Below are 25,577 nucleotides of genomic sequence, written 5' to 3' on the forward strand. Positions count from 1 at the left end.
TGGTGAGGTGCCAGGATTAGTGGAAAACATTTGGTCATGACATATACAGGGTTTCTTCCTGCTTTCCTCTCTGTAGGGCAGATTGTATGCTCTGGAACAGCCATCAGATGGGCATTGGCTGGCACATAAGTAGCACTTGGTAGATGGTGTCTGTTCTCGTTACAGTGAGTCTAACACCTGGTTAGTAGCCTGTCCTACGTGTTCTGTTTACCCCAGCCAGGAGTTTGGGCGTAGGAAAGGAGGCTGTCTGGTGCTTGCAGGGGTGGGAGACTTCTCAGACGTTTGGGTGGGTGGGCAGGATTTCCCGCCTCAGTTTTAGATTGTTCTGCCTGCCCCTTCCAGTCGGTGGTGGACTTGGGTTTCATTTTTGAGGCCCTTTAACCAAAAAGTTACATAGAGATATAAAATATTGTTTGTTCTTAGGTGATTGCAAATGTCAGCCTATTTTTTTCTTTATGAGAAAAAAACAGCTTATTTTTTTATTACAGAGTCATATATGACTTGAAAAGTTTAAAAATATAGAAATATAGGGACTTCCCTGGTGGTCCAGTGGTTAAGAATCTGCCTTCTAATGTAGGGGATGCGGGTTTGATCCCTGGTTGGGGAACTAAGATCCCACATGCCACAGGGCAACTAAGCCCGTACGCTTCAACTACTGCGCCTGCACGTCACAACTAGAGAGCCCAAGTGGTGCAACTGAGCCTGTGCGCTCTGGAGCTCGTGCCACAACTAGAGAGAAGCCCGCACGCCAAAACAGAAGATCCCACACGCTACAACTTAGACCTGACACAGCCAAAAAAAAAGAAAAGAAATGTAGAAAGCTTAAGTCTCTGGGAATTCCCCCTTCCCAGAGAGAACCATTAATGCTTTGATGCATATTTTTCCGGACTTTCCCCATCTTTCTCTCTTCTCTCTGAAAACCTAATCATCTCTTTTTAAAAAACGAGATTATTAATGTGAACAGGATAATTTGTTTATATTCAATTTTTCTCCCCTGATGATTTATTTTGAGTGAAATGAAGCCTTCTGAGCTGGGACATAGTCTTCCATCCTGTTTGTTTGTTTTTTTAATTAATTAATTAATTTTTGGCTGCGTTGGGTCTTCGTTGCTGCGCGCGTGCTTTCTCTAGTTGCAGCGAGCGGGGGCTACTCTTGGTTGTGGTGCATGGGCTTCTCATTGCGGTGGCTTCTCTTGTTGCGGAGCACGGGTTCTAGGTGCACGGGCTTCACTAGTTGTGGTGCGTGAGCTCAGTAGTTGTGGCTCGCAGGCTCTAGAGCACAGGCTCAGTAGTTGTGATGCACAGGCTTAGTTGCTCTGCGGCATGTGGGATCTTCCCAGACCAGGGCTTGAACCCGTGTCCCCTGCATTGACAGGCAGATTCTTAACCACCGCACCACCAGCAGAGCCGTTCATCCTGTTTGTTTGTAAGTCTTTATTCTCCTGAGATGGCCCTTCCTTGAGGTTGTGTTTCTACCTTTTATTTTTATTTATTTATTTCAGTTTTTGCGATATTGTATTTAGTCATCTTGGCTGGCTTAATCACATTGTTGTTTTTGTTTTTATTTTTTGGCCATGCCACGTGGCACGTGGGATCTTAGTTCCCTGACCAGGGATCAAACCCATGCCCCCTGCACTGGAAGTGCGGGGTCATAACCACTGGACTGCCAGGGAAGTCCCGATGGTGTTTCAACCTTTTGGGTCTCAGGTGATGTGGAGTGTGTGCCACAGTACCCTCGCCACCCCTGTGGTACAGCCCCTGGCGCACCTGCTTGCAGGTGCCCTTGTGTGACCAACATCCCAACTCAAATGACCAGGAGGTCAGAGGTTGGGCCTGTGTGTTCACTGCTGTGTCCTCAGCACCTGGCGTGAGCTAGTTACGCAGGGTGCTGACGAAAAGCACATGCTATCTGGTAAAAACAGACATTAATTGAAGACTCAAGCACATTAATATTTGGCATGTATCTAAAATTAATATCCTGGTGTTTTTCAGCTAGTGAGCCAGCACCCCAGGAGCCCGCACCTTTCTTCCCGATTCAGAAGATACAGATAGATGAAAGAGAGGAGTTTGGCCCGCAGCTGCCTCCCGTCTTCTGCCCCAGTGAGTCGAGAGCTCCTTGTGTCATCTGTTTGCATTGGGGCCGGAGTCTCCCCCAAGATAGGACAACTCTAACCACATTGTTCTGTCTGCCAACGTAATCCAGCATGAGGCTGACCAAATATATATGTTTGTTTCTAGTTTATCTGTTCTCAGCCATGTTTGGAAAATCAGTGCTTCCACCTCGTGCCTAAATGATAGCTGTTGCTTTTCAGCCTTAGAGTCCTTCAATTTTTTTTTTTAACTTTTTAACCGATAGGGCCCTAAGTATCTCAAATTTTGTCACATATAGAGATAAAAAAGTAAAAATCCAGGGCACAAAGATGGGATAGGAATTGTAGGGAGAAGGATATTCAGAGACTTCTTTATACTTTGGCTAATGCAGCAAATAAAATAAAACTAATCCTTTCAGAAGTAAATACAGCTCATCCTCCTCCCCCAATATCTGTTAACAACTTCTGTTCAGTGCCAGCTTAAACTGACATCTCATGTTAAAATGTTTAGACTGGTTGGCATCTCTTTGAAAGCTGAGTTAACAAACATCTGATAATAGGGCCCAGATATAGAAATGACATAAAATTCTATTATCTACTTTATAGTTTCCTGTAGTGCCCACATATGCATAGTGGCTTGGTTAATTAACCCAGCCTTCAAAGAGATGAAAGCAGAGAGGAGTCAAATGTGTGAAGTTTTGAAAAATTGTGGTGAATGTATTTCTCATTTGTGTAATTGTTCAGATCTTTAGTTTAAAATAAGTGTCAGCACTTGAAAGCTAAGTTAGTTATGCCCATTTCCCAGATGGTTCTTGATAACCTTGTAATAGTAGATAACTTAATTTGGTCTATGGGCTATTTTCCAAAAACTAGCATCAAAAAAAAAAAAGTTTGGGGAGGTCAACTTGGGAAATATTTGACCAAACTGTAGGACTAGAAAATAGCAGGCATTGGTTAACTGGGTTTGGGAAATGAACCATACTCCTGAAATACCTTGGAATTTTCCTTTAGGTAGAAAAAAGTTGATTTAATGACTTACAGTGTTTCTGCTATAGATAATTTTCTGCTGGTTTGATGACCTGGAAGTTAATGACCTATGAAAACGTTTTGGTCAGAATTTGGAGGTGGAGAAGTGGAGCGCATGCAACTTGTTTAGTCTCTTTTTTTTAAATTTAATTTTATTTATTTTTTTATACAGCAGGTTCTTATTAGTTATCCATTTTATACATATTAGTGTATACATGTCAGTCCCAATCTCCCAATTCAACCCACCACCACTACCACCACCCCTGCCACTTTCCCCCCTTGGTGTCCATACGTTTGTTCTCTACATCTGTGTCTTTATTTCTGCCATGTTTAGTCATTTTTAATGATCACATACATTATATTGTTTTGGTGCTAATTTTTTAATGTTTCTGCTTATAAGACAAACTCACATGAAATGCGCTTTTGTAAAGGGTGGACGGTGTCAGAGGGGCGGACAATTATGTGCCAGATTCTGGGCTATGGGATTCATGTGCACGGTCCCATCTAATCCTCTCTGTGTCCCCAAAAGGATAGGGATTCTTCTTTTCCCCATTTTTCAGACAGGAAAACAGACTTGGAGAGGTTTAGCAACATGCCAAAGATCACAGACCTGCTGACAGAGCCAGATTCAGACTCTGGTCTATCTCTGAGCTTACCTGAGGATGTTAAACGACAGAAGGCTTGCAGGCATTCTGGTCTGACTTTATCTTCATCTGGCAGATAAGACTGCGGCCAGACACCAGTTGGATCACTCTGGTCTTAGGCTGAGGTTTCTGGCAGTTTCTAAATATAGATCTACAACGTGATATGCTAATCTGCTTGTTTATCAGTGAGGCAGGGCAGGAGTTCTGCCTTAATGGTAAACATCCGTCTACGTCAGATTCCTAACTCAGTAATTTAGCCGTCTTTTCCCCTGTAGTCTCTAAGTAATGTCTTTATTACATTCGTGTTTCAGATGCTCGTCAGAAACTTGAGGCACCTCTCAAAGAGAAACATAAAAAGAACAAAGAAAAACACAAGACCAAGAAAGAGCACAGACGGAAGAAAGAGAAGGTAACTTCTGGGTGTGCCAGGATCAGTGTGTGGGGTCAGACGCCTCTGCTTCTGTCGTCTAGACCAGCCTCCAGGGGTGACCCATGAAGCCAGTCAAGATGGAGGCCACAGGTCTCTCTATACCTTGACAGAAATGTTGATAGTCAATGGAAACCCTCGATTTTCAGAAAAACTTTGTTTTTTGTTTTGTTTTGACCACACCGCACGTCATGCAGGATCTTCCCTGACCAGAGATCGAACCCGTGCCCGCTGCCGTGAAGCGCAGAGTCTAACCACTGGACCGCCGGGGAAGTCCTGTTTTTCTTTTAGACAGAATATCTTAATTTATTCAGTTCTACTTAAAAATTTTTTTTTTATTCATGAACATTAAAAAGTAGGAAAAAAGGACATTTAAATATCTTAGAGTTGAGAATTCCCTGGCGGTCCAGTGGTTAGGACTCGGGGCTTTCACTGTGGGGGCCAGGTTCAATTCCTGGTCGGGGAGCTAAGATCCCTTAAGTTGCTCGGCCAAAAAAAATTAAATAAATAAATAAATAAATAAATATCTTAGAGTAATGGTTGAGTATTAAATAACAGAATAGTTAATTGCTGTGTTTAATAAGACAATTGTTTTTAATAAAATATTTAGATAATGAATAAAAACATTTGATATTGATTATCATTCAATATTAAAGGAAGGTATTAGTTTGAACATTTCTCAACTACTTTGTCGTCATCACAAACAGAGATTTGGGTCTGCAGCTTGCCATTTGAAGTGATGGAACACTTAAAGAACACTGTTGACACCACTGTCTCAACATCCGTGTCTTCTTTTGAGTTATGGCACAGGCTTTTAATTCAGTTAATGTTAGTGCTGGGTACCCACAGTGATCTGGGCAGTAGTAGAATTGATTAGAAACAGTTCCTCTTTTGGCCACCTGAAAAAAGGATTCTTGAGCGTGGAAGGTAAGAGAAGTTCTCCTGGAGTGAAAGGAAAGAAACTGGTGCCGACAGATTTGAAAACCAAACTCACGTGTTTCTCACCGGCATATGTGCTGTTCTCTGACCTTCTACCAGTTTCTTCTTTGTGCTTTTCCAGGGAGCTTGCCATCTTGATATGTGGTTTGTCACATATGGCTAAAGAAATGGAGCAGGCAGGTTCACGGGGCGGGGACAGGGTCACCTTGGATGAGATGGGGGCTGAGTGTCATGATGGGGTCCTGCCTGTACCTGCTTGGTTCTGCTGTGTCTGTCGCCAGAAGATCAATTCTGTGAGCATATGCACGGTGGAGAGTGTGCCCAGTTGTGTGTACTGGTCTGTCCCACACCAGGCTAAAGCTCCCCCAAGTGAAGTTTTTTGTTTTTGAATGACTCCAGCAACCCAATGCCTCATTAGCCTGCCACTGCGCGGAATTAGGAAGGGAAACACCCGTTTGTTCTCCTTGATTTGTTTATTTGTTTATTTATTTATTTCAGAAAAAGAAACACCGGAAGCACAAACACAAAGGCAAGCAAAAGAATAAAAAGTCAGAGAAAAGTAGTAGTTCCGAGAGTACGAGCAGCAGTGACAGCCAGAGCGATGCAGAAGGAGCCACAGACCTGTCACCCCAGGAGCTGCTGAGACGGTAGGCGACAGGAGACAGTAGGCTTTCAGAAACCCTCAGAGGCTCGTTGAAACCTTGCTGTGTTTGCATAGAGGGAAATGTCAGAAATGATAAATTTGTGCATTAACTCGTTTTTTAAAAAGTTAACTTCTAATTGCATAAGTAATACATAAATATATCATCATTGTGAAAGTTCAGATCTTACAGATAAGGCTTGAAGTGGCCTGTGACCAGTTCCCCAAATCTCTCTTTTCTCCACAGTAACCTCTGTCATCTGTTGCTTTGTAACTCTGAAGACTTTTTTGCGCAGCCACACACACACACACACACACAGGTACACGTGCATTTTGTTGCACATTTTTAATATAAATAATATAACTTTATGTAGCATAAATCTAGAGGGAATGAACATTTAGAAGGAATAAATATCACCAAATTGTTTCCAAAAGTAGCTCTATCCATTTAAATTATGAAAGCTCCTTGTTGTTACATCAGTTACAAACAGCACAGAGATGTTTGCCAGCCTGATGGGTGAAGAATGGCATGTCATCTTCATTGCATTTCCCGAATCAGTAATGAGGCTGAGCAGCCTTTCCTGTGTGTCTCAGCCTTTGCCATGGGCTCTTTTGTGAATCATGTGCTCCTGTCCTTTGCACAATATTCTGTTTTCTGTTAGATTTTTATACTGGTTTTTAGGTACTGTTTTTACTGATTTTCAGGAATTAAAAAATAATTCTGGATATTAATCCTCTGTGTTTTAGAGTGTTACCTGTTCTATGACTTGTAACAATCTTTGTTGAACAGAAACTTTAATTTTGGGAACACTCCGTTTTGTGAATTTTTGTGTTGTTGTTGGTATGTTTTACATTTTGTCTTTTTAAGGCCTTCCCTAATGTAAGGTTTTGTATATGTGTATAGACTGTTCTCATGCTTTTGTAGTTTTGTTTTGCTTTAAGCTATTTGAATTGTTTTATTTTCCTTTTTTTGTGTGTGAACAGAGAGTAGGGTAGGCATCCAGCTTACCTTTCTCCAGATAGACGGCCGGTCGTATTAGAGTGAGTAGGCAAGCTGTGATGAAAAGGAACCCTCTCAACCCACGGGCACAGCACAGTGGAGCACAAGTTAAATTGAGAAAGTTACTCAGGATCCCAGTTTGTTCCACTCTAGAATGTGGCCCTCAGAGGACACGAAGGGAACGGGTTGGAGGATGGTCTTGGAGGTTGTTATGGTCCTGCCTGGAAGTTGCTGTCTTCCCTTCCCCTCCAGCCCACGGGCCGGAGCAGCTGGGTGGCCCTGCCCGGCCAGCATGGGACCAGGTAGGGCAAGTCCAGCTGTGGGCCCAGGGTGACGGGGGACACGGCAGGCGCGAGCCCTGGCCACTCGGCCCCACCAGTGCTCTGGGCTGTTAAGGGAGGTGTAGCTTGATCAGATTCTAAATGCCTGTACCCATGCGGATCTGTTCCTGGATTCTCTGTTCTGGTTTCTTAGCCATTTTTCTATTTTTTCATCCGCCCTCTCTTAATTACTTTAATTGCCGTCTGGAAAGACAAGTGCCGCTGCCTTGTTCTTTTTCATTTATTTCTTTAGAATGGACAGGACCTTCTCATGGTTCAGAAACAATACGGATATGAGCATTTCCATTTAATCCAGAGCCCCCTGAAGCAGCTGTGTTGATTCACGTTTCCCTTTCCTCAGGGCGCGTGCCAGTGGTGACAGGGACGGGCCAGGCACTATGCGGCACACCATGGGTGTGAGCTCGTTTAATCCTCACATAAGGCTGTGACTTGTGTCCCCTCCTCCCACAGGCGGGGAAAGCAAGGCCCAGGGAGGCCCACTGACCCTCACCAACACCTGGTATTTTCACCCTTGACCGTTTGGGGCCATGTGATGAGTCATTCCTGCGGGGAGGCATTTGCGCTTGCACACGTGGAAGCCCCTCAGTGCCCATCGGGAGGGTGTGGTGGGGTGGGCTGAGCACAGCAGTCAGAAAACGTGGGCAGGTAGCTGTGTGCTGACTTGCGTCTAAAACTTACCATTTAGAGACCAGAAGCTGCAGAACAGTGTATATGCCTGGTACTGTTGTCCTCAGGCCTTTGGATTTCCCCGCATGCACATGTATGTACATCCTTGCATAGAAAAGGGCTGGAGAGGTTCTTACACCCCTGAGAGCACTTATCTCTGAGGCGGGGGACTGGGATAGAGGGAATGCAGTGTCTGAGGTGTGAAATGTATTTAAATATTACTCTTGTGGTTGCTAAAGGTATAGTTTCCATAGCCCCGCACCCCTAAGCTTCCTAGGTTCTTCCCAGGGAGCCTGGAGGGGGCCCCTCCATCTTCTGTGCCTCCCTCCACTCTGTGTATTACCTGTCTGCATCTGTCTCCTGCAAGGGGCATTTTGAGGGTCACATGGGTCTTACTTGCATCCCCAGCGCCTGGCTGAGGTCTCACTCTTGTCAAGGGCCCCTGCTGCTTTCCTTCAGTGACGGCACAGCCTAGTTCTGGATGGACTTGCAGTCTGCCCCTCCATCCCCTCCCCAGGAGACACCGATCTTCCTCCTGTCCCTGTACGTTAGCTTTGCCCATTCTAGAATTTCACAGACGTGGAAACATACAGCTAAGTACACTCTTTAGTGCATTCACACTGTAAGTTCCCAGCTCCATGCATGTTCGCTCCCTGAACATACCTAGAGCAAGGAATAAACCAGCACTCCAGAAGCCCCTCCCACTTAGCATCCCCACCCCCGCCCCCCAAAGGTAACCGCTCTGGCTTCTAGCACCGCTGATTACTCTTGCCTGTGTTTCAGATTTGTTTAAGGGACCCATGTACTATGAACTCTTGCATCTGGCTTGTGAGATTCCTCTGTATTGTTGTAGCACCAGCTGGTTCGTTCTCACTGCCATAGAGTATTCCTTTATGGGCTACACCACAGAGTATTCATCTATTCCATTGTTGGGGGCATTTGGTTTTCCACTTTGGGGCTATAGAGCACGAATCTAGAGTCAGTGTGACCCAGCTCTTCTTGGTGAGTAGAGCCGCCATGAACATTCTTGTGTGCACGAAGCTGAGATTTAAGACTAAAGGCTCGGGAGCTTTTGGCCCTGGAGCAAACATGGTTTTGTTTTTTGTTTTTTTAGTTCCTTCCCAAAGGTCATACAGGAGATAGGTGTGTGAAACCAGGATTGGAACTTGCTTTTATAAATGGGTCTTAATAGGAGATGTGGAGGAGTGAGTCTCTCTGTGTGCTTTGGGGGGAACAGAATCTTAAGAGTGCAGATTAAACGGTACTTTCTTTCATGGTGCAGGTCATCCTCTGTATTTTGTGCCACTTTGGCTCAGGGAGAGGCCTGGCATTCTTCTCCCCCGCTGGACTGTCTGGTTTTTCTGTTTGTATCTAACTTTCCTCCTCTCTCTCTTTTATTTCCTTTTCTAGGCTGAAGCGTCTTCCACTAAGAAGGCAGTAATTGAATTCTGCCCTGGCCTGTCCCAGTACCAGATCTCCTCCAGGATGGAAGTTCATTGGTCACTCAGTTAATAGATTGTACAGATTGTATTTATATGTAAATTTTTGCTGTAAAATAATATTTTTTAAAACCTTGACATTTCAAAGCTTGCCTTGGAAGGTTGCTGAAATTGATTTCTATTTTTAACTTCTATTAGTATCAGAGGAAAAAACTCAGACTGTACAGTTTAATTAAAATGGCATTTTTCTATTTTTTTCTTGATTTTTCATTTCCTGAAACTTTAAAAAAGAAATGAAAAGCAAAGGCTTTTCTCTGGTTTTGTTGTGAAGAAAGCCAGGTTCAGATAAGGACAGTCTGACTTACTTAAGGACCCGTGTGGGAGGGAGGTGGTCGCTTTCCCATGTTTTCCTGGGGAGTGTGGTTCCTCCCTCATGTGGTTGGTGCTGGTGGCCAGGAGCCAAGTGGGCAGCACAGTACCAGGATCCTGGCAGGTGGCCTCAGCCTCTCGGGGTAGATGCCACCAAAGTGACTGAGGAAAGCACTGGGACCAAGAGTGGAAGAGTGTGCGCCCACACCCTGGGTCACACAAGCTCCAGGTCTTTGCCCTGCAGCCCTGGGTCCCTGCTCTGAGGCTGCCTCATCGGCCCTGATGAGACCTTTAGAAAAAACAGAGTGCAGAGGTTTTTTTCGTATTATCAAAGTAACATCATAGAAAAAGCAGAACAATTGTAAAAGGAGAAAGAAGGAAGAAAATCACTTCTACCCACCAAGGTTGACAACCCTTGCTCTTTTGTTATAATTCCATGCAGTCATTTTCTAGCATTGAGTCTGCTCCCGGACAAGAGGTGACTTTCTTTTTTTTAAGTGTTTTTTTAAAAAAATTAATTAATTAATCTATTTTTGGCTGTGTTGGGTCTTCATTGCTGCACGCGGGCTTCTCATTGCGGTGGTGTCTCTTGTGGAACACGGGCTCTAGGTGCATGGGCTTCAGTAGTTGTGGCACGTAGGCTTCAGTAGTTGTGGCTTGCAGGCTCTAGAGCACAGGCTCAATAGTTGTGGTGCACTGGCTTAGTTGCTCCGCGGCATGTGGGATCTTCCGGGACCAGGGATCGAGCCCATGTCGCCTGCATTGGCAGGCGGATTCTTAACCACTGTACCACCAGGGGAGTCCCAAGAGGTGCCATTTTGTTCTTTGGTATTTCATTGGCATTATGACAGGTATTTCCCTCAGGTGCTTATCTATTTTGTGTACCTACCCCTAACAGCTGCATCTTAATTAATCCTGGGCACATTCTGTAATTTATGGACCGTTTCTCTGTTGTTGACGGTGAAGTGGGTTGGCCAGGAGACCCCTACAAAGGCAGAACACACACATATCATTCCGGGAGGCGGAGCCAGGAAGACCCTAAGCGTGGCCGCGAGGATGGGGACGCCGGTTTCACACACTTGGCCTCATTCCTTTTACGCCCAGAACTAGAAGTCCATTTTTCTGTGGCTAACCGTGCCGGGCGTTGAGCGGAAGCAGCGAGATCTCCGGGCTCAGGAAGGGCGCGTGGGTCCCAAGGCGGGGGCGCGGGCGCGTGGCGCCACCGTTCGTGGCCAGGCCGGGCTCCGAGATGGCCTCCCAGCCCCCGGGCGCCCCCAGCTCCGCGAAAGCCCTGGACCAGGACGGGAAGACAGCGCTCCGGAGAAGTAACGTGCAGCTGTCCTCGGTCCACATCCGCGACGGCGCGCATCGGCCCCGCAAGCTGCCCTGGGTAGCGCTGGTCAGGGCCTGCGGCCGCTTCAAGCTCTCGCTCTTGGAGGCGCGGCGGGGCCGGCTGCTGCCCTCGCTTAACCCCCTGGCTGTGGGCAATGACTTGCCACCGCCGGAGAAGCACTGGATGCCTGAGAAGGCAGCGTTCTGGGGCGACCAGGAACCCCTCTCCAAGGTCAGAACCGCCCCCAAGGGGAGGGGGTGTGGCTTGTTCCCAACAGGTGGGGAGAGCTCAAGAGCCCTCAAGGGGACCTGGGAGGGAGCCACCTGGCTTGCTAGGCCTGGGCCCAGCCCCCTGCCCCAGGCACACCTAGTGGGCAAAGTGGCTGCCGGGGGCGGGGGCAGCTGGAGGAGAGGCCGGGTGTCCCAGGGAAACCATCCTGGGGGAGGGGGACCCCACCCAACCCAGACCCTGTGGGCTCCGGCTGAGCCTCCCAAATGTCCCCATGGTGACACTCCCAAGTGCATGCCCTGGGGTCAGTGAGGGAGCCCTGTCACCCATGAAACAGCACTAGAAGCAACAGAAAACTTAGAATAATAATAATACAGAAATAACCCCAAAACACTACTTTGTATTCTAAATGATACTTGAGAGACGATGCATTGATGAAAAGAAGGCCGGTAGCTGGGAAGAAGAAATAATCTGTGAGCAGAGAGAAGTCTTGGGGATGAAAAAGAGGATTTCCAAACGAAGATCCTCCATGGAGGCTTTAAAATCAGAGCAGAGAACTGGAACAGAAAGTTCGAAAACAAGCTCATGGGATTCTCTGAGAACTCAGAGAAGAAATATAAAGGAACAATAATTATGAGAGAAAAGAGAAGAGGAAGGCAGGGGAGATGCAGAAGAGCCAGTAAATGTATGAGGTATTGGGGTGGGGGAGGGGGCAGGAGGAGGAAAGAAATGCAGAAGGAAACAGGGAAACGTCCCTGGGCCGAAGAAAGACTGGAGCGCTCATGTGGAAAGACATAGTCAGGGCTTCCCTGGTGGCGCAGTGGTTCAGAGTCCGCCTGCCGATGCACGGGACGCGGGTTCGTGCCCCGGTCCGGGAAGATCCCACATGCCGCGGAGCGGCTGGGCCCGTGAGCCATGGCCGCTGAGCCTGCGCGTCCGGAGCCTGTGCTCCGCAACGGGAGAGGCCACAACAGTGAGAGGCCCGCGTACCGCAAAAAAAAAAAAAAGACATAGTCAAGTTCACTGCAAGATTGGAGGGAAATAAAACCTACAGGTGGTGAATGCCTGCACTGCAAGGATAGGAGCAAGGCTGTCCCTTTTCCAGTGCAGATGGAAAAGCCTGCGATCAGACTGAGCTGGAGGCTTCTCCAGCTGTCAGAGGACCTCGGAGCTGAGTCCACAACTGGGCCTGTCGAATGGCTGACTGTCTCGGCCAGGCCACCACAGGGGTGCATTGGGGTCTCCATGCGGAAGTCTGTTTGAAGAGAAAGCAGTGTGTGCCAGTGCTTTGCTTGCTTTTATTTATGACAGTTATTCTGATTTTTAAGTAAAATTAAAGGAGAGCATAGGAGTTGTATTTTATTTCTGTTCTCCATAGAATACCCCCAAGATCCATATTCAATAGATAAAAAAGGTTTGTGGGCACTTTTTGTTTTTGTTTTTTACAATTAAGTGTCTCCCCACGGACATAGTGTGTACTCTATGTGGTTGCCAAGGGGCAGGGAGGGTGGGGGAGGGATGGATTAGGAGTTTGGGATTATATATAGAAATGAATCACTTTGCTGTACACCAGAAACTAACACTGTAAATCAACTATACTTCAATAAAATAAATTTTTAAAAAGAGTCTCTCTAGCACCGCCCCCCCCAACTACCCTCTTTCCCTCTACGGAGGCAACAAATGTTTCTAGTTTCCTCTGCATCCTTACAGAGATATTTTATGCACATACCAGCACATACATGTATATTCTGGCTCCTCCGTTTTTTTACATAAATGGAAGCATAACTTAGACCTCTTCTGCACCTGGTTTTTAAATTTGTTTTTTAAATTTATTTTAGAGATCTTTCCATATTTTTTTTAAAAAACTTATTTATTTATTTTGGCTGCACCGGGTTTTAGTTGCAGCACGCAGGATCTTAGTTGTGGTATGTATGCGGGATCTAGTTCCCCCGACCAGGGATCGAACATGAGCCCGGGTCCCCTGCATTGGGAGTGCGGAGTCTTACCCACTGGACCACCAGGGAGGTCTCGAGGTCTCTCCATATTAGCAAGGAACCAGCTTCCTTGTTCTTTTTTTGTGGAGAGTATTCCATTGGCTGGCTGCCCCCTGATGGATTTAACCAGTCTTGGGTGCATGCACATTCAGGTGGCTTAAGATTTTTTTTGGCCTGAGGTTTTTATGATCCATTAGGTTAACAGAAGTTGAGAAGTTATATAAAGCTCTGGGAGAAAAGTATTCTTTTCTGTGGTGGCCTGGCCGAGACAGTCAGCCATTCGACAGGCCCAGTATATAGAGAAAAGTATACCTAAAGTATTCTCTGCCTGGCCAAACTTCTGGTCCTGATAAAGCCAACAAAAGGACATTTTCTTCAGAGCTGCAAAAACTCAGAAAAGATGCCTCTCTTTGAGGAAAAAGTTACTCAAGGGAATACTCTGGCAAACAACAAAAAAGTCAGAATTAAGAACTGGAGTAAGAAAAAGCAGTTTAGAATAAACAGAGGGGAGCAGTGGTTGAAAACAGTACATCTTGGAAGTGTTTATACAGCAAGGTACCTTATGCAGTTGTTCAGCTCAGTGAAAATGTTAACTAATGATCTTTTGAAGTGAAGGTGCACAATGCAAGAATAATAATGTTCCAGATGATTTCATCCAACAATCTGAGATGGTTTGCTAAAGAACATTCTCAATGATAAGTCTTCATTCTTGGCCTTTAAACAAGGCACACTCACACATGGATGTGTCACAAATTTTAAAAATAATTGGCTCAAAACCTCTCCTTGGCTCCCTGGCACGTTTAAGAGGAAGTTAGGAGATCTGACCATGACCTTCCAAGCCATTTCGGCTCTACCTCATCTCTCTCCTCTTCCATCTGACTTGCTGACGTTCAAGCCCGTCAGTCCGGCCTCCGGTGTCCTCGTTTTGTCCCCCTCCCCCCGAGGGGTTGGAGGTGTCTCTCCCTGCCCTCGGTCTAAAGCAGCGCTCACCTGGCTCTGGCCGTAACCTGGCATCGCGTGCCGCCTGTGCAGTGGCTGCCCCATCTCCCACCCTGGCCCCTGAGAGCAGGAGCCCGCCAAGCGCACTCCTGGTCTTCTGGGGTCTTTGCTCCCCGGTTCCTGCTGCACCGCGGCACCACCATCAAGGCCCGGCCAGGGAGGCACAGGCAGATTTGTAGAACATATTTGTGGGACGCTACATATACCTAAAAAAGAGCTCACATTTTTTGCTTTTACAGACATCGGACTGTCTTCTATATGCTAGTTTTGTTAGGGCCTCGGACAATGTACCTAGAGTACAAGAGTGTGGAACTTCTCTGCGTGGCTCCTGGGGCTCCCTGTCCATAATGCACTCCAAAAGTACTCTGCCCAGAAAGGTCCGGAAGCGGGTGGAGGGATTTCCCCGCTCTTGCTCTGTTTTTCCATACTAAAATTCTGTTTTTGTGATGAGTAAAAGAACGAAGCCCCGAGAGCTTTGCCTCGAGGCAGAGACAGCTGCAGAGCAGGGAACTGAGGGTCGTATGTCTCGACCCCAAGGCGCAGGCTTTGGCGGTGGAGCCTGGAGCAGACCACTGACCGGGTCTCTTTCTGGGCCCCGCAATCGACCTGGGCTGCTGGCACCCTGCTGTCCAGGCCCCGCCCCCTGACCCGCCCCTCTCCGCCCCGCGCCGGCCAGGCCCCACCCCTGACCCGCCCCACGCCTGCCAGGCCCCGCCCCCTGACCGGCCCCAAGCCCTCCGCCTGGCTCAGTTTGCCTGCGCCCCCTGGCGGCCCAGCCCCGACCTGGCGCCTCGCATCTCGTCTCCTGGCGGCCCAGTTCCTGTCCCACCTCTCCCAGCTACCCGGAGCCGAAGGGCCGTCTCACTCCCGCCTTCCCACAGCCCCCGTGTTCCCCACAACCCCGAAACCGCTCCCCTACCCTAGACCCCCGCCTCCCCTCATCCCTGCACCTCGGGCTTCACTTGCCTCACCCCAACCTTGTCCCCCCATCCAGAGTTCCTGCATCCGTGGGGGCACTGACTAGCGGCAGAGCCTCCGATCCCTCCTCCCAGCCCTGTCAACTTAAAGAAAAATGCACAGTGTAAAGTTACCAGTTCACTTTTATTCCTGGACCTTACTGCAGACTGTAGCATGGGGGACAACCTCTCAGATAGCTCTGAGGGACGGCTCCAGAGAGGTAAGGGAGGAGCCAGGGTATATGAACTTTTTGCTGGAAAAACATGTAGTCAAGCATAGAAAGCTTACTGCTAATCAAAAAGAACAGACATCTCAAGTTAATGATTTTAGTGCTTTTCTGTGTATGGGAAGAAGATGGAAAAACTGGGATCATTTAAATGTTCCTTAATTACGCGTCTTAACCATGTAGGGGCTGGTGTATCCAAAGCACAGAATGCTTCCTCTTTTTCTCTGTCTTGAATTCCTCTCAGGTGCACTGTCTGTGGGCCACTGCAGTGGCTAATGGCTTGATCTTTGTAGAACTGGAAGAGCAGGCAACATTTTTTTTCTTTGCAGTACCCCTACATCCTGGACACCTCCCTACCCCCTGTGCTGATATTAGTAATTTGTGTTCTCTCTCTTTTTTTCTTAGCCTGGCTAGAGGCTTATCAATTTTATTGATCTTTTTAAAGAATCAGCTTTTGTATTAATTGATTTTCTCTATTGATTTCCTGTTTCCAGTTTCACTGAATTATGCTGCAATTCCTAGTATTTTTTTTCTCCTACTTCTTTTGGATTTAATTTGCTCTTCTTTTTCTGTTTTCTTAAGGTGGAAGTTTATATGATTGACTTTAGATTTTCCTTCTTTTTTCATGTATGCATTCAATGCTATAAATTTCCCTTTAAGCACTACTTTCACTGCATCCCACAAATTTTGGTAAGTTGTATTTTCATTTTTGTCTAGTTCAAAGTATGTTAAAACTTTTAAATTTTTATTTATTTATTTTTGGCTGCATTGGATCTTCGTTGCGGTGTACAGGCTTCTCTCATTGCGGTGGCTTCTCTTGTTGCAGAGCCAGGCTCTAGGTGTGCGGGCTTCAGTAGTTGCAGAGCGCAGGCTCAGTAGTTGTGGCTCACTGGCTCTGGAGTGCAGGCTCAGTAGTTGTGGTGCACGGGCTTAGTTGCTCCATGGCATGTGGGATCTTCCGGGACCAGGGCTTGAACCTGTGTCCCCTGCATTGACAGGCGGATTCTTAACAACTGGTGCCACCAGGGAAGTCCCAAAATACGTTAAAACTTCTCTTGAGATTTCTTCTTTGGCCCATGTGTCATTTAGAAGTGTTAGTCTCCATGTATTTTGATATATCCCAACCATCGTCCTGTTATTGAGTTCTCGTTTAATTCCATTGTATTCTGAGAGCAGACATTGTATGATTTCTGTTCTTTAAAATTTGTTAAGGTGTGTTTTATGGCCTAGAACGTGGTCTATATTGGTGAATATTCCATATGAGTTTGAGGAGAACGTGTATTCTGCTGTTGCTGGATGAAGCAGTCCATAAATGTCTATTATATCCAGTTGATTGATATTGTTGAATTCCTCTGTATTCTTACTAATTTTATGCCTGTTGGATCTGTCCATTTCTCATAGAGAGGTGCTGAATTCTCCAACTATGATAGTGGACTCAGCAATCTCTCTTTGCAAATTTAGTAGTTTTTGCCTCACATAGTTTGATGCTCTGGTGTTCTGCACATGCACATTAAGGATTACTATATCTTCTTGGAGAATTGACCTTTTTATCATTACGTAATGTCCTTCTTTAGCCCTGATAAATTTTCTTGCTGTGAAGTCTGCTCTGTCTGAAATTTTTGATAGTGTTAGTATGGTATATTTTTCTTCATCCATTTACTTTTAATCTATATGTGTCTTTATATCTAAAGTGGGTTTCTTATAGACAACATATTGTTGGGTCTTAATTTTTGATCCACTCTGACAGTCTCTGTCTTTTAATTGGTGCATTTAGACCATTCAAAGCAATTGTTGATATAGTTAGATTAATCACTACCATATTTGTCACTGTTTTTTATTTGTTGCCTTTGTTTTTTGAATTTTTTTTTTTTGGCCGTGCCACGCGGCTTGCATGATCTTAGTTCCCTGACCAGAGATTGAACCCATGCCTCTGGCATTGGAAGCACAGAGTCTTACCTACTGGACCTCCAGGGAAGTCCCTGCCCTTTGCAGTTTTTTTTTTTGTTTGTTTGTTTGTTTGTTTGTTTTTTGCGGTGCGCAGGCCTCTCACTGTTGTGGCCTCTCCCGTTGCGGAGCACAGGCTCCGGACGCGCAGGCCCAGCGACCATGGCTCACGGGCCTAGCCGCTCCGCGGCATGTGGGATCTTCCCGGACCGGGGCACGAACCCATGTCCCCTGCATCGGCAGGCAGACTCTCAACCACTGCGCCACCAGGGAAGCCCTTGATGGTGTCTTTTGAAGCACAAAAGTTTTTTATTTTGATAATGTCCAGTTTATCATTGTTGTTCTTGCTGCTGCTGCTTGTGCTTTTGTTGTCATATCTAAGAAACCATTGACTAATGCAAATTCACAAAGGTTTACACCCATGTTTTCTTCTAAGAGGCTTGTAATTTTAGCTCTCACATTTAGGTCTTTGATCCATTTTGAGTTAATTTTTGTATATGGTATGAGGTAAGGGTCCAACTTCATTCTTTTGCATGTGGATATTCACTTGACTCAGCACAATTTGTCAAAAAGATTTTTCTTTCCCTTTTTAATTATCTTAGCACACTTGTTGAAAATCAAGTGACCAAAAATATGAGTGCTTATTTCTGGATTCTTAGTTCTATTTCATCCATCTATATGTCTATCCTTATGCTAGTACTACACTGTCTTGATTACTGTCTCTTTGTATGTTTTGAAAATTGTTTTGAAGTTGGAAATTGTGAGACCTCTACTTTTGCTCCTTTACAAGATTTTTTTGGCTGTTCTGCTTCCCTTGAGTTTCTGTATAAATTTTAAGATTGAGGTAGGAGGTAGATGGGCCCCTGGGCTGAACAGCTGGTTTTTGTCAAGTGGAGTACAATCGAAGCTTTGTTTTCCCTGGACGCTCCAAGGACGAGGTTAATGGCAGGAGCTGAGCTCTGCTGGAGTAAAGAGATAAGATGACCACTCCTGAGGTCAAGGAAAACTCCCTGACTGCACAGGTGCAGAAAGACGCCTTGGGGTTCAAAAAGGAGGGCCCACCACCCCATAACAGGTGACGCCAAGCCTCCACAAGCCTCTGCGCTGGAATCCATCTTGACAAAAAGATGTGCATGCATGTTGGGGAGTGTCCTAGAACAAGTCAGATGTGGGAAAAGAAGTAAGAAAGTTGGCCAAAGGTAAACAAAGATGTGGGAGAACTGCCCCTATATAAATGATTTAACTGCCTCTTTACTGCACTCTTCCTCATTAGGGAGGATGCCCACAGTCTTTCTCTCCAGGTGTGTATCTCTGCCTTGCTTCGGTCTTACCATAAACAAACTGTTTCTCTGTGTGCTCTCCCACTTGTTGTGCTGTGTCTCTAATAATAAACTTTGGACCTGTTTTTACAATTTTTGCCCCTTTGAGAAATTCATTTTTCACATGGGGCAAGGGTCAGGGGAACTTTGCTTCTAGCCTCTTGTCCCGGGTGGACTAGCGACTAGGATTCCTGGTTTTCATCCAAGCTGCCCAGGTTCAGTTCCTGGGCAGGGAACCTTAGTTCCCTTAGAGCGGTCTCTCTTCAGGACCGCTCACTGCTGTCTCTCTGATACCAGGGTCAGCTTGTCAATTTTAGAAAAGAAGTCTGCTGGGATTTTGATGGGATGGTGTTGAATCTGTAGATCACTTTGGAGGGTATTTTCCTCAGAATAGTAAGTCTGCTAATCCATGAGCATGGGTTGCTTTTCCATTTATTTAAGTCTTTTAAAATTTATTTTAACAATGTTTTGTAATTTTCAGAGTATAAGTATTACACTTTTTTGGTTAAATGTATTCCTATTTTGATGCTTTTGTAAATGCAATTTTCTTAATTTTTTTTCTGGATTGTTCATTGCAAGTGTATAGGAATACTATTGATTTTTAAACTATTGATCTGGTATTCTGCAACCTTCTGAACTCATTCAGTCTATCCTTTTTTCAGATCCCATTTAAAATTATGAAGGGACACCAGCACATTGTGAGTTCCTGTCACTTCTGTGTGGATGACACAAAGGTCCTCAGTGGCTCCTATGACTGCACCGTGAAGCTGTGGGTAGGTGGCCCAGTGTTAGGTGGAACCAAAGCATCCCATAAGCTTATGTCTCCTCTAGAGAGAGGAGTACTCTCAGTACTGCAGAGTTCCCCAGTACTGAGTTCCCAGACATTCAAGGATCCCAAAGATTTAGAGAGACCTTTCTGAGCAAAGTGCAAGAAGAAGAAGCAAAGTGAGGGCTCACCCTAGTTTCAAGTCACCAGAGAGAGATGAGGTTAGTGTGGCTGCTGTCAGCCTGTTAATTTAGAAACAGTGGGAGCAGGGATGGAGACCGCTGGACCAGGAGCTCCCCACCTTTTGTTAGAGGCTGTGCCTGAGACCTACCTGGGGTCTCTGAGCTGTGTTATCTCTCTGGGTCTCCTTCTCATTTGGAATATTCAGTTCCATCCACAGAGATGGTATTACGGCTAGGCCTAGGTGAACACAAGAGGACAGAAAAGTGGCCAGACCTGGGACCTGTCCATGAAGGGTGGTTGGGAGAGGTAGGCCTGAGCATAGGTCAGTGCCACAGGGTGCAGGCAGCAGGGGCAGAGGAACAGGGGTGTGATGGTCAGATGAGCTTACAGAGAGGTGGCCACCAAGAACTCTTCCGAAGTCTTCTGGGCATAGCCAGCAGACTCTAGTAGGCCTGCTTGGGGGCACTGCTGGTCAGTCAGGAGCGGGTGAGGAGGGAGCAGGGCTGGGAGATGGCAATGGCCATCAGGGGCCAGGCCACAGATGACGGTGTGGCTGGGGCAGGGCCCACTGGGAAGGACAGTCAGTTCCGAGCTTTGCTGTCTCACCTGGCTTCAGGGGCAGGAGGGGGACAGGGCGGAAGGAGTCAAGGCTGGTTCCTGGGTTCTGGTTTGGGTAACTAGGTGGAGGATAGCTCCTTACCCTCCAGATCACCTCGGAGGAGCATCTTCTGGGTCATCTTCTGGGTCTTGGCGGGTACCAAGCCAGGCAGACTAGGCAGGAGGGTTTGGGGACTATCCAAGTGGTTCAGGCCCCACATTAGTGACCTACCAGCTGTTTGACCCTGGGTGGCTACATGACCTCCTGGCCCTCCCTAAACCTCCCCAGGCCTCACAGGATCAGCTGTGGGCTGGGACCACCCCAGGGCCTGCCTGGCCCAGACCAGGTTCCGACAGACATCCACTCTCTCCTCTTCTGTGGCCCTCATCCAGCCCCCATCCCCCCACCCAGCCCCATGATCTTCCTGTTGGGAAAACCACTGCTTCCTCTGGGAACCCTAACATCTCCTTTATGTTTCTAGCCACTTATTAGAACCCCTTCCTCCCCATTCATTCAAAGTCCAACCAACATCCCCCCTTAAATTATCTGAGTCCACAGAAAGAATTCCTGGTTCCAAATGCCCGGTGAAGAGGGAACTGTCTTTATTTGTCTTCTCACACCCCTAGCCAATGGCCCATTTATTTCAAGAAACATTCAATACAAAACAGAGACATTTCCACTGTCTTTGGAATTCACTAACAACATCTGGCTTGTATTGCCGTATATTGAATATCTCCTGCCAAATCATTCATGACTGTGCACATTTTCCAAGAGAGTTATCTGTCCATGGTTGCTGTTCCTCCTCTTGGCCATATGGCAGCACTATTGAGCACTGAACCTGCACAGTCCCATGGACTTCAGTCCATTCTAGTGCTGCCCTTAACTGGCCTGGGGCCCTGCACAGACTGCCATGGGCCTCAGCCCCAGGCCCCACGATGATCATTTTCTTAGTTCCCGGACAATGTTTGTCCTAGAGCAACACACCAGCCAGGGAGGCTGGATCACAGGCTGTCAGAGCCAGCCCTTTCTTCCCAAGCCACGAGGCTCATGAGCTGGGCCTCCAGCCTGAATGTGTCCTGCTCCCGTGAATTCCTCTTTGGGGTCTCTTCCTGTCGGGGGCTTTGATTAAGGCCTGCTGGCTTCACCCAAACACAACCCCACCGCTTCAAGTTTCACAGAGCAGGGGTTGGGGGACTGGGTCTGTGCAGAAAAGAGTTCACACAGTAGGCCTGAGACTGCTGTCCTTGGAAAGGCCCACTGGCAAGGCTGGCTTTGGCTGGCATCTGGGAACTTGACTGGTAAACAGTGTTCTATAGTCATATGAATCTTTCCCTAAGTGATAAAGGGGGCTCACAGACGGTTTGTGCAAACCACGTGGTTGATGTTGTACACCGGCTCTCCTTCTGGGAGTCTGGAATTTTGGTGCATGCTGCAGAGTGTCTGTGTGACCAGACCCCGATAAAAACCTGGGCCCCGAGGTTCAGGTGCGTCTCCCTGGTAGACAGCACCTCACACATGTTGTTACAACTGGTTGCTGCAGAAATAAGCATGTCCCGTGTGACCCAGAGAGAGAGACTCTTGCAAGCAGTGCCTGGGTTTCCTCTGGACCTCACCCCATGTACCCTTCCCTTTGCTGATTTTGCTTGGTGTCCTTTGGCTGTAATAAATCTTAGCCGTGAGCACGGCTATATTCAGAGTCCTGTGAGTCCTGGAGAATCAGCAATCCTGGGGGTGGTCTTGGGGACCCCTGATACAGGGTCCTTTGCCTCCCAGCAGGCTTGGGGTCTTCATGCAAAGTGGTCTCTGCATATCAGGAAGAATTGTCCCAGGCCTGCCCTGGTCAGGCCAAAAAAGGTCCCCCAACCAGGCACCATAATTTCATATAACAGTGCAAGGCCTTTCTAGGAATTCACTGTCTTACTAATAACATTTGTTTCAAGGGAACTTTCCACCCCTGCTTATCCTGAAAAGCTGTGGGCACATTTCTCACTGAAAGTATTTTATCTCTGCCCCAGCACGCACCCTTCGCTTTGCTACCCCGATTGTTCCCATCATATTGTCAGCTATTACCCTGCTCTGTTCTCATCCTATTCTGCAGTTATCTCCCTTCAGTGTGATCAGAGTTGCTGGGGCCCCACTGTTGGGAGTGCTCACATTTGTTTTAACTGCCCCCTTTAGGCGGACACAGACTGTTGCTGGTGTGTTTTGCCGTCTGTCCCCTATAACACGTGACAAACCTTTTTCATGCATAAGTCTCGCCACAACTCAGATTATTTCCTTAAGAGAGACCCCTCAGGATAGAACTGCTGGGTCAAACAGTGGGAACTTTTAAAAAGGTCTTGAAAGATCTTGCTAGATTTTGTAGCGCCTCTTTGGCCAGTAGAGAATGAGAAAATTACCTGTTTGCAGCTCTGCCCTCAGAGCCGCCTGTTTCCATCGGCCACTGTGGGATCGAGGGGGAGTTTTCCGGGGTTGCCGGCGAGCGTGTCCTTCCTGCTTTGGGAGTGGAGGGGAAGTCCTTTTGCCCCTCTGAGCTGGGTGAGAGTCATAGGACAAGGTTCTCAGGTTCTCAAGGTTCTCAGACAAGCCCAGGGCTGATGTTGAGTTCAGTCAGAGCTTCAGCCGACACCTCAGTGACCTCTGACCCTCTCCCCATCTCTCCCGCTGATCCGAGGATGCCGTGGATGGATCTATTGTTCGGAATTTTGAGCCGGGGCCCGGAGCTCCTGTTGTAGAATGCAGCGTCACGGCTGACAGCAGAAGGTGACTTGCCCTCATTTGACTCTGGTCAGGAAAGTGGGAGGGAAGAGTAGGCCAGCACCCAGCACGCCCTGGACGGTTCACTGTCTTTTAAGCAAATACCCAACCTTACGCCCATATATCGGTCTCATGGTTCCCATCTTTGGCTGTGAGAATCAAGTAGATGTGATAACTCTTTGAAAATTTAAAATGCTAAAAAGGCAAAATTTATTGTGGCTAAAGCCAATCTGAATGGTCTTCACAGAGTTTATTTCCTGCAGTCACCCCTGTGGACTGGGTCAGCTGCAAGGCTCACTAGCGATTCAGTCCAGGCCCTCATTTCACAGGGGAAACCGAGACCCAGGAAGCAGAGGCAAGCCCAAGCTGTCACCTGGGGAGCCTCAGGACTGGGAGGCAGCCTCTGGGATGCACTTGCATTTACCCCTCACACAGATGTGAGATGGGCCTTTAAAAGGGGATTTGCTTTAAAGTGGATTCACTTTTATCCTGAATAGCAGCTACAAAATTAGCCTACTAGTGAAAACTAGTGTGGGAATTTAAGTTTCATGGGAATTCACCTTACACAGAGGACAGAGATTGTCACAGAAACATGCACTATAAGAAGACAAGGGTACACATATTATTTTACTAAATGTACAAGAAAGCATTTCAGAATGAGATGAGCTATGAAAGTCTTTTCCTGTAAAAATATACACAAGTGACCAGAGAAAGAAGTGACTGATCCTTGTGGGTTGTAGCTCCTTCTAGAAGAAGACAATTACAGAAGAAATGATACCTTTAACGCCTCAGATATAAAAGAACATATTTGTGTGACTGAGGGATTAAGGAAGAGAATGGTGCTGTGGTGCCTTCTGTGTTAGGGGCTCTATGTTTTCACTGAGAACCTCTGTTCTCCGGGGGGTTCATGGAACATCTTTAGGAAGATTCAGGTATTATTTGCAATCTTGGTCCTAAACTATAGAAATTTTCTGTAAAAATTTCCTATTTTTTTTTTTCATAGAAACCACAGGCATAATAATCTGGGTCATTAAGACCCTATGTTTGTCATTTTATTTCCAGAATTATTGCAGCATCTTATGACAAAACAGTGAGGGCCTGGGACCTTGAAACAGGCAAGCTGCTGGTACGTATGCTTTGCCCTAGTGGAGACATCACAGCACAGGGTCTTTTTGAAAAATTAACTTTTATGGGAGTATAGTTGCTTTACAGTGTTGTGTTAGTTGCTACTGTACAGCAAAATGAGTCAGTTATACATATACATATATCCCCTCTTTTTTGGATTTCCTTCCCATTGAGGTCACCGTGGTGCACTCAGCAGAGTTCACAGCACAGGGTCTTGACTGGGCCTTAAGTGGCCTTGAGCTGGGCATGGAGTGTGAAGGGTAACCAATCTTTCAGGAAAGGAAAATTTTCTCAGGGACCCAAAATGATGGAGGGTGGGCTTCAGGGAAGGAAGGCTTACTGAAGCAGGCAGAAGAGGCTCTGTTTGAGGGATGGGGAGGATGTGGAAGAAGGGAAGAAGTGGAAGTGGGGGTGGGAGGTGGCATTCCAGGCTGAGGGAACTGCCTCAGAAAAGAGACCCTCCCCTAGGGATGTCTGCTTTTGATGGGGCAAGAAGCAGAGCTGAGGCCTTGGGACAAAGGCCATGCACGTGGCCAAAGCATGAGGCTTCTGGGCCCTTCCCAATCTGTCCTCCATCTAAGAAGGTACCACCATCCATCCATCCAAACTGGCCCGAGATCCCCCTCTCTCTCCTGCCTGGTACCCAGGCAGCCCTGACCCTGCTCCAGGGGTTCCTCAGGGTCTCCTGTCCCACCCCCATTGTCCTTCCTCCAGCAGCTTCTAATCACCTCTCCTCTTCCTTCCTCCTCTTTTCTCTCCTTAAAAAAAAATCTTCCTTCCTGGTGTGAAGATCAATGTATACTCATTGTAAACAATTTTTGGAAAGACAAGATAAGCCAAGTTCAAAAAAACAAACACAGAAACCTTAAAACAACTCCCAGAGATTACAGTTAACACCTTGGTGTCTCTTTTCCTATATACATGTTAAATGTGAACACGGGCAAGTATATTCTGTTGGCAACATAGTGTCATTATGTACTAGCAGATATACGAGCATCAGTTACTCCGGACTTTGAGCATTTTCCCAAATGCTTATTTCTAATTTATTTATTTGGCTGCACCGGGTCTTATTTGCAGCATGTGGGATCTTCGTTGCTGCGTGTGGCAACAAAGTTGCCACATGTAGGATCTAGTTCCCTGACCAGGGTTTGAACCCCAGCCCCTTGGGCCCCCTGCATTGGGAGTACTGGACCACCAAGGAAGTCCCTATTTTGTTTTAAAATAAGTCCATTTGTATCATTTTTTTTAGATTCCACGTATAAGTGGTATCATGTGATATTTGTCTTTCTCTGTCTGACTTACTTCACTGAGTACAATAATTTCTAGGCCCAACCGTGTTGTTGCAAATGGCAATAATTCATTCTTTTTTATGGCTGAGTAATATTCCATTCTATATTTATACCACATCTTCTTTATCCATTCATCTGTTAATGGACTTTAGGTTGCTTCCATGTCTTGGCTCTTGTAAATACTTCTGCTATGAACATTGGGGTGCATGTATCTTTTTGAATTAGAGTTTTCAAATTTTCCAGATATATGCCCAGGAGTGGGATGGCTGGATCATATGG

The 25,577-nt window shown here is 46.6% G+C and overlaps 2 protein-coding genes across 2 annotated transcripts in view; both read left to right on the top strand.

The window, feature by feature from the left end:
• Window positions 1-9,430, top strand: part of GPATCH1 (G-patch domain containing 1) — a 44,333-nt gene extending 34,903 nt beyond the window's left edge. Inside the window, exons 17-20 of the mRNA XM_079723438.1 lie at window positions 1,992-2,099; window positions 4,071-4,168; window positions 5,624-5,772; window positions 9,183-9,430. Of these exons, the coding sequence (XP_079579564.1) occupies window positions 1,992-2,099; window positions 4,071-4,168; window positions 5,624-5,772; window positions 9,183-9,213 (386 nt within the window). The 3' untranslated portion in view covers window positions 9,214-9,430. The remainder of the gene's footprint in view (window positions 1-1,991; window positions 2,100-4,070; window positions 4,169-5,623; window positions 5,773-9,182) is intronic.
• Window positions 9,431-10,829: 1,399 nt separating this feature from the next.
• Window positions 10,830-25,577, top strand: part of WDR88 (WD repeat domain 88) — a gene marked incomplete at both ends in the record, with an annotated part of 41,045 nt that continues 26,297 nt past the window's right edge. Inside the window, 4 exons of the mRNA XM_079724065.1 lie at window positions 10,830-11,144; window positions 19,243-19,353; window positions 22,802-22,890; window positions 23,947-24,010. Of these exons, the coding sequence (XP_079580191.1) occupies window positions 10,830-11,144; window positions 19,243-19,353; window positions 22,802-22,890; window positions 23,947-24,010 (579 nt within the window). The remainder of the gene's footprint in view (window positions 11,145-19,242; window positions 19,354-22,801; window positions 22,891-23,946; window positions 24,011-25,577) is intronic.

Source organism: Hyperoodon ampullatus (genome assembly GCF_949752795.1).
Source record: "Hyperoodon ampullatus genome assembly, chromosome: 18".
NCBI lineage: Eukaryota > Metazoa > Chordata > Mammalia > Artiodactyla > Ziphiidae > Hyperoodon > Hyperoodon ampullatus.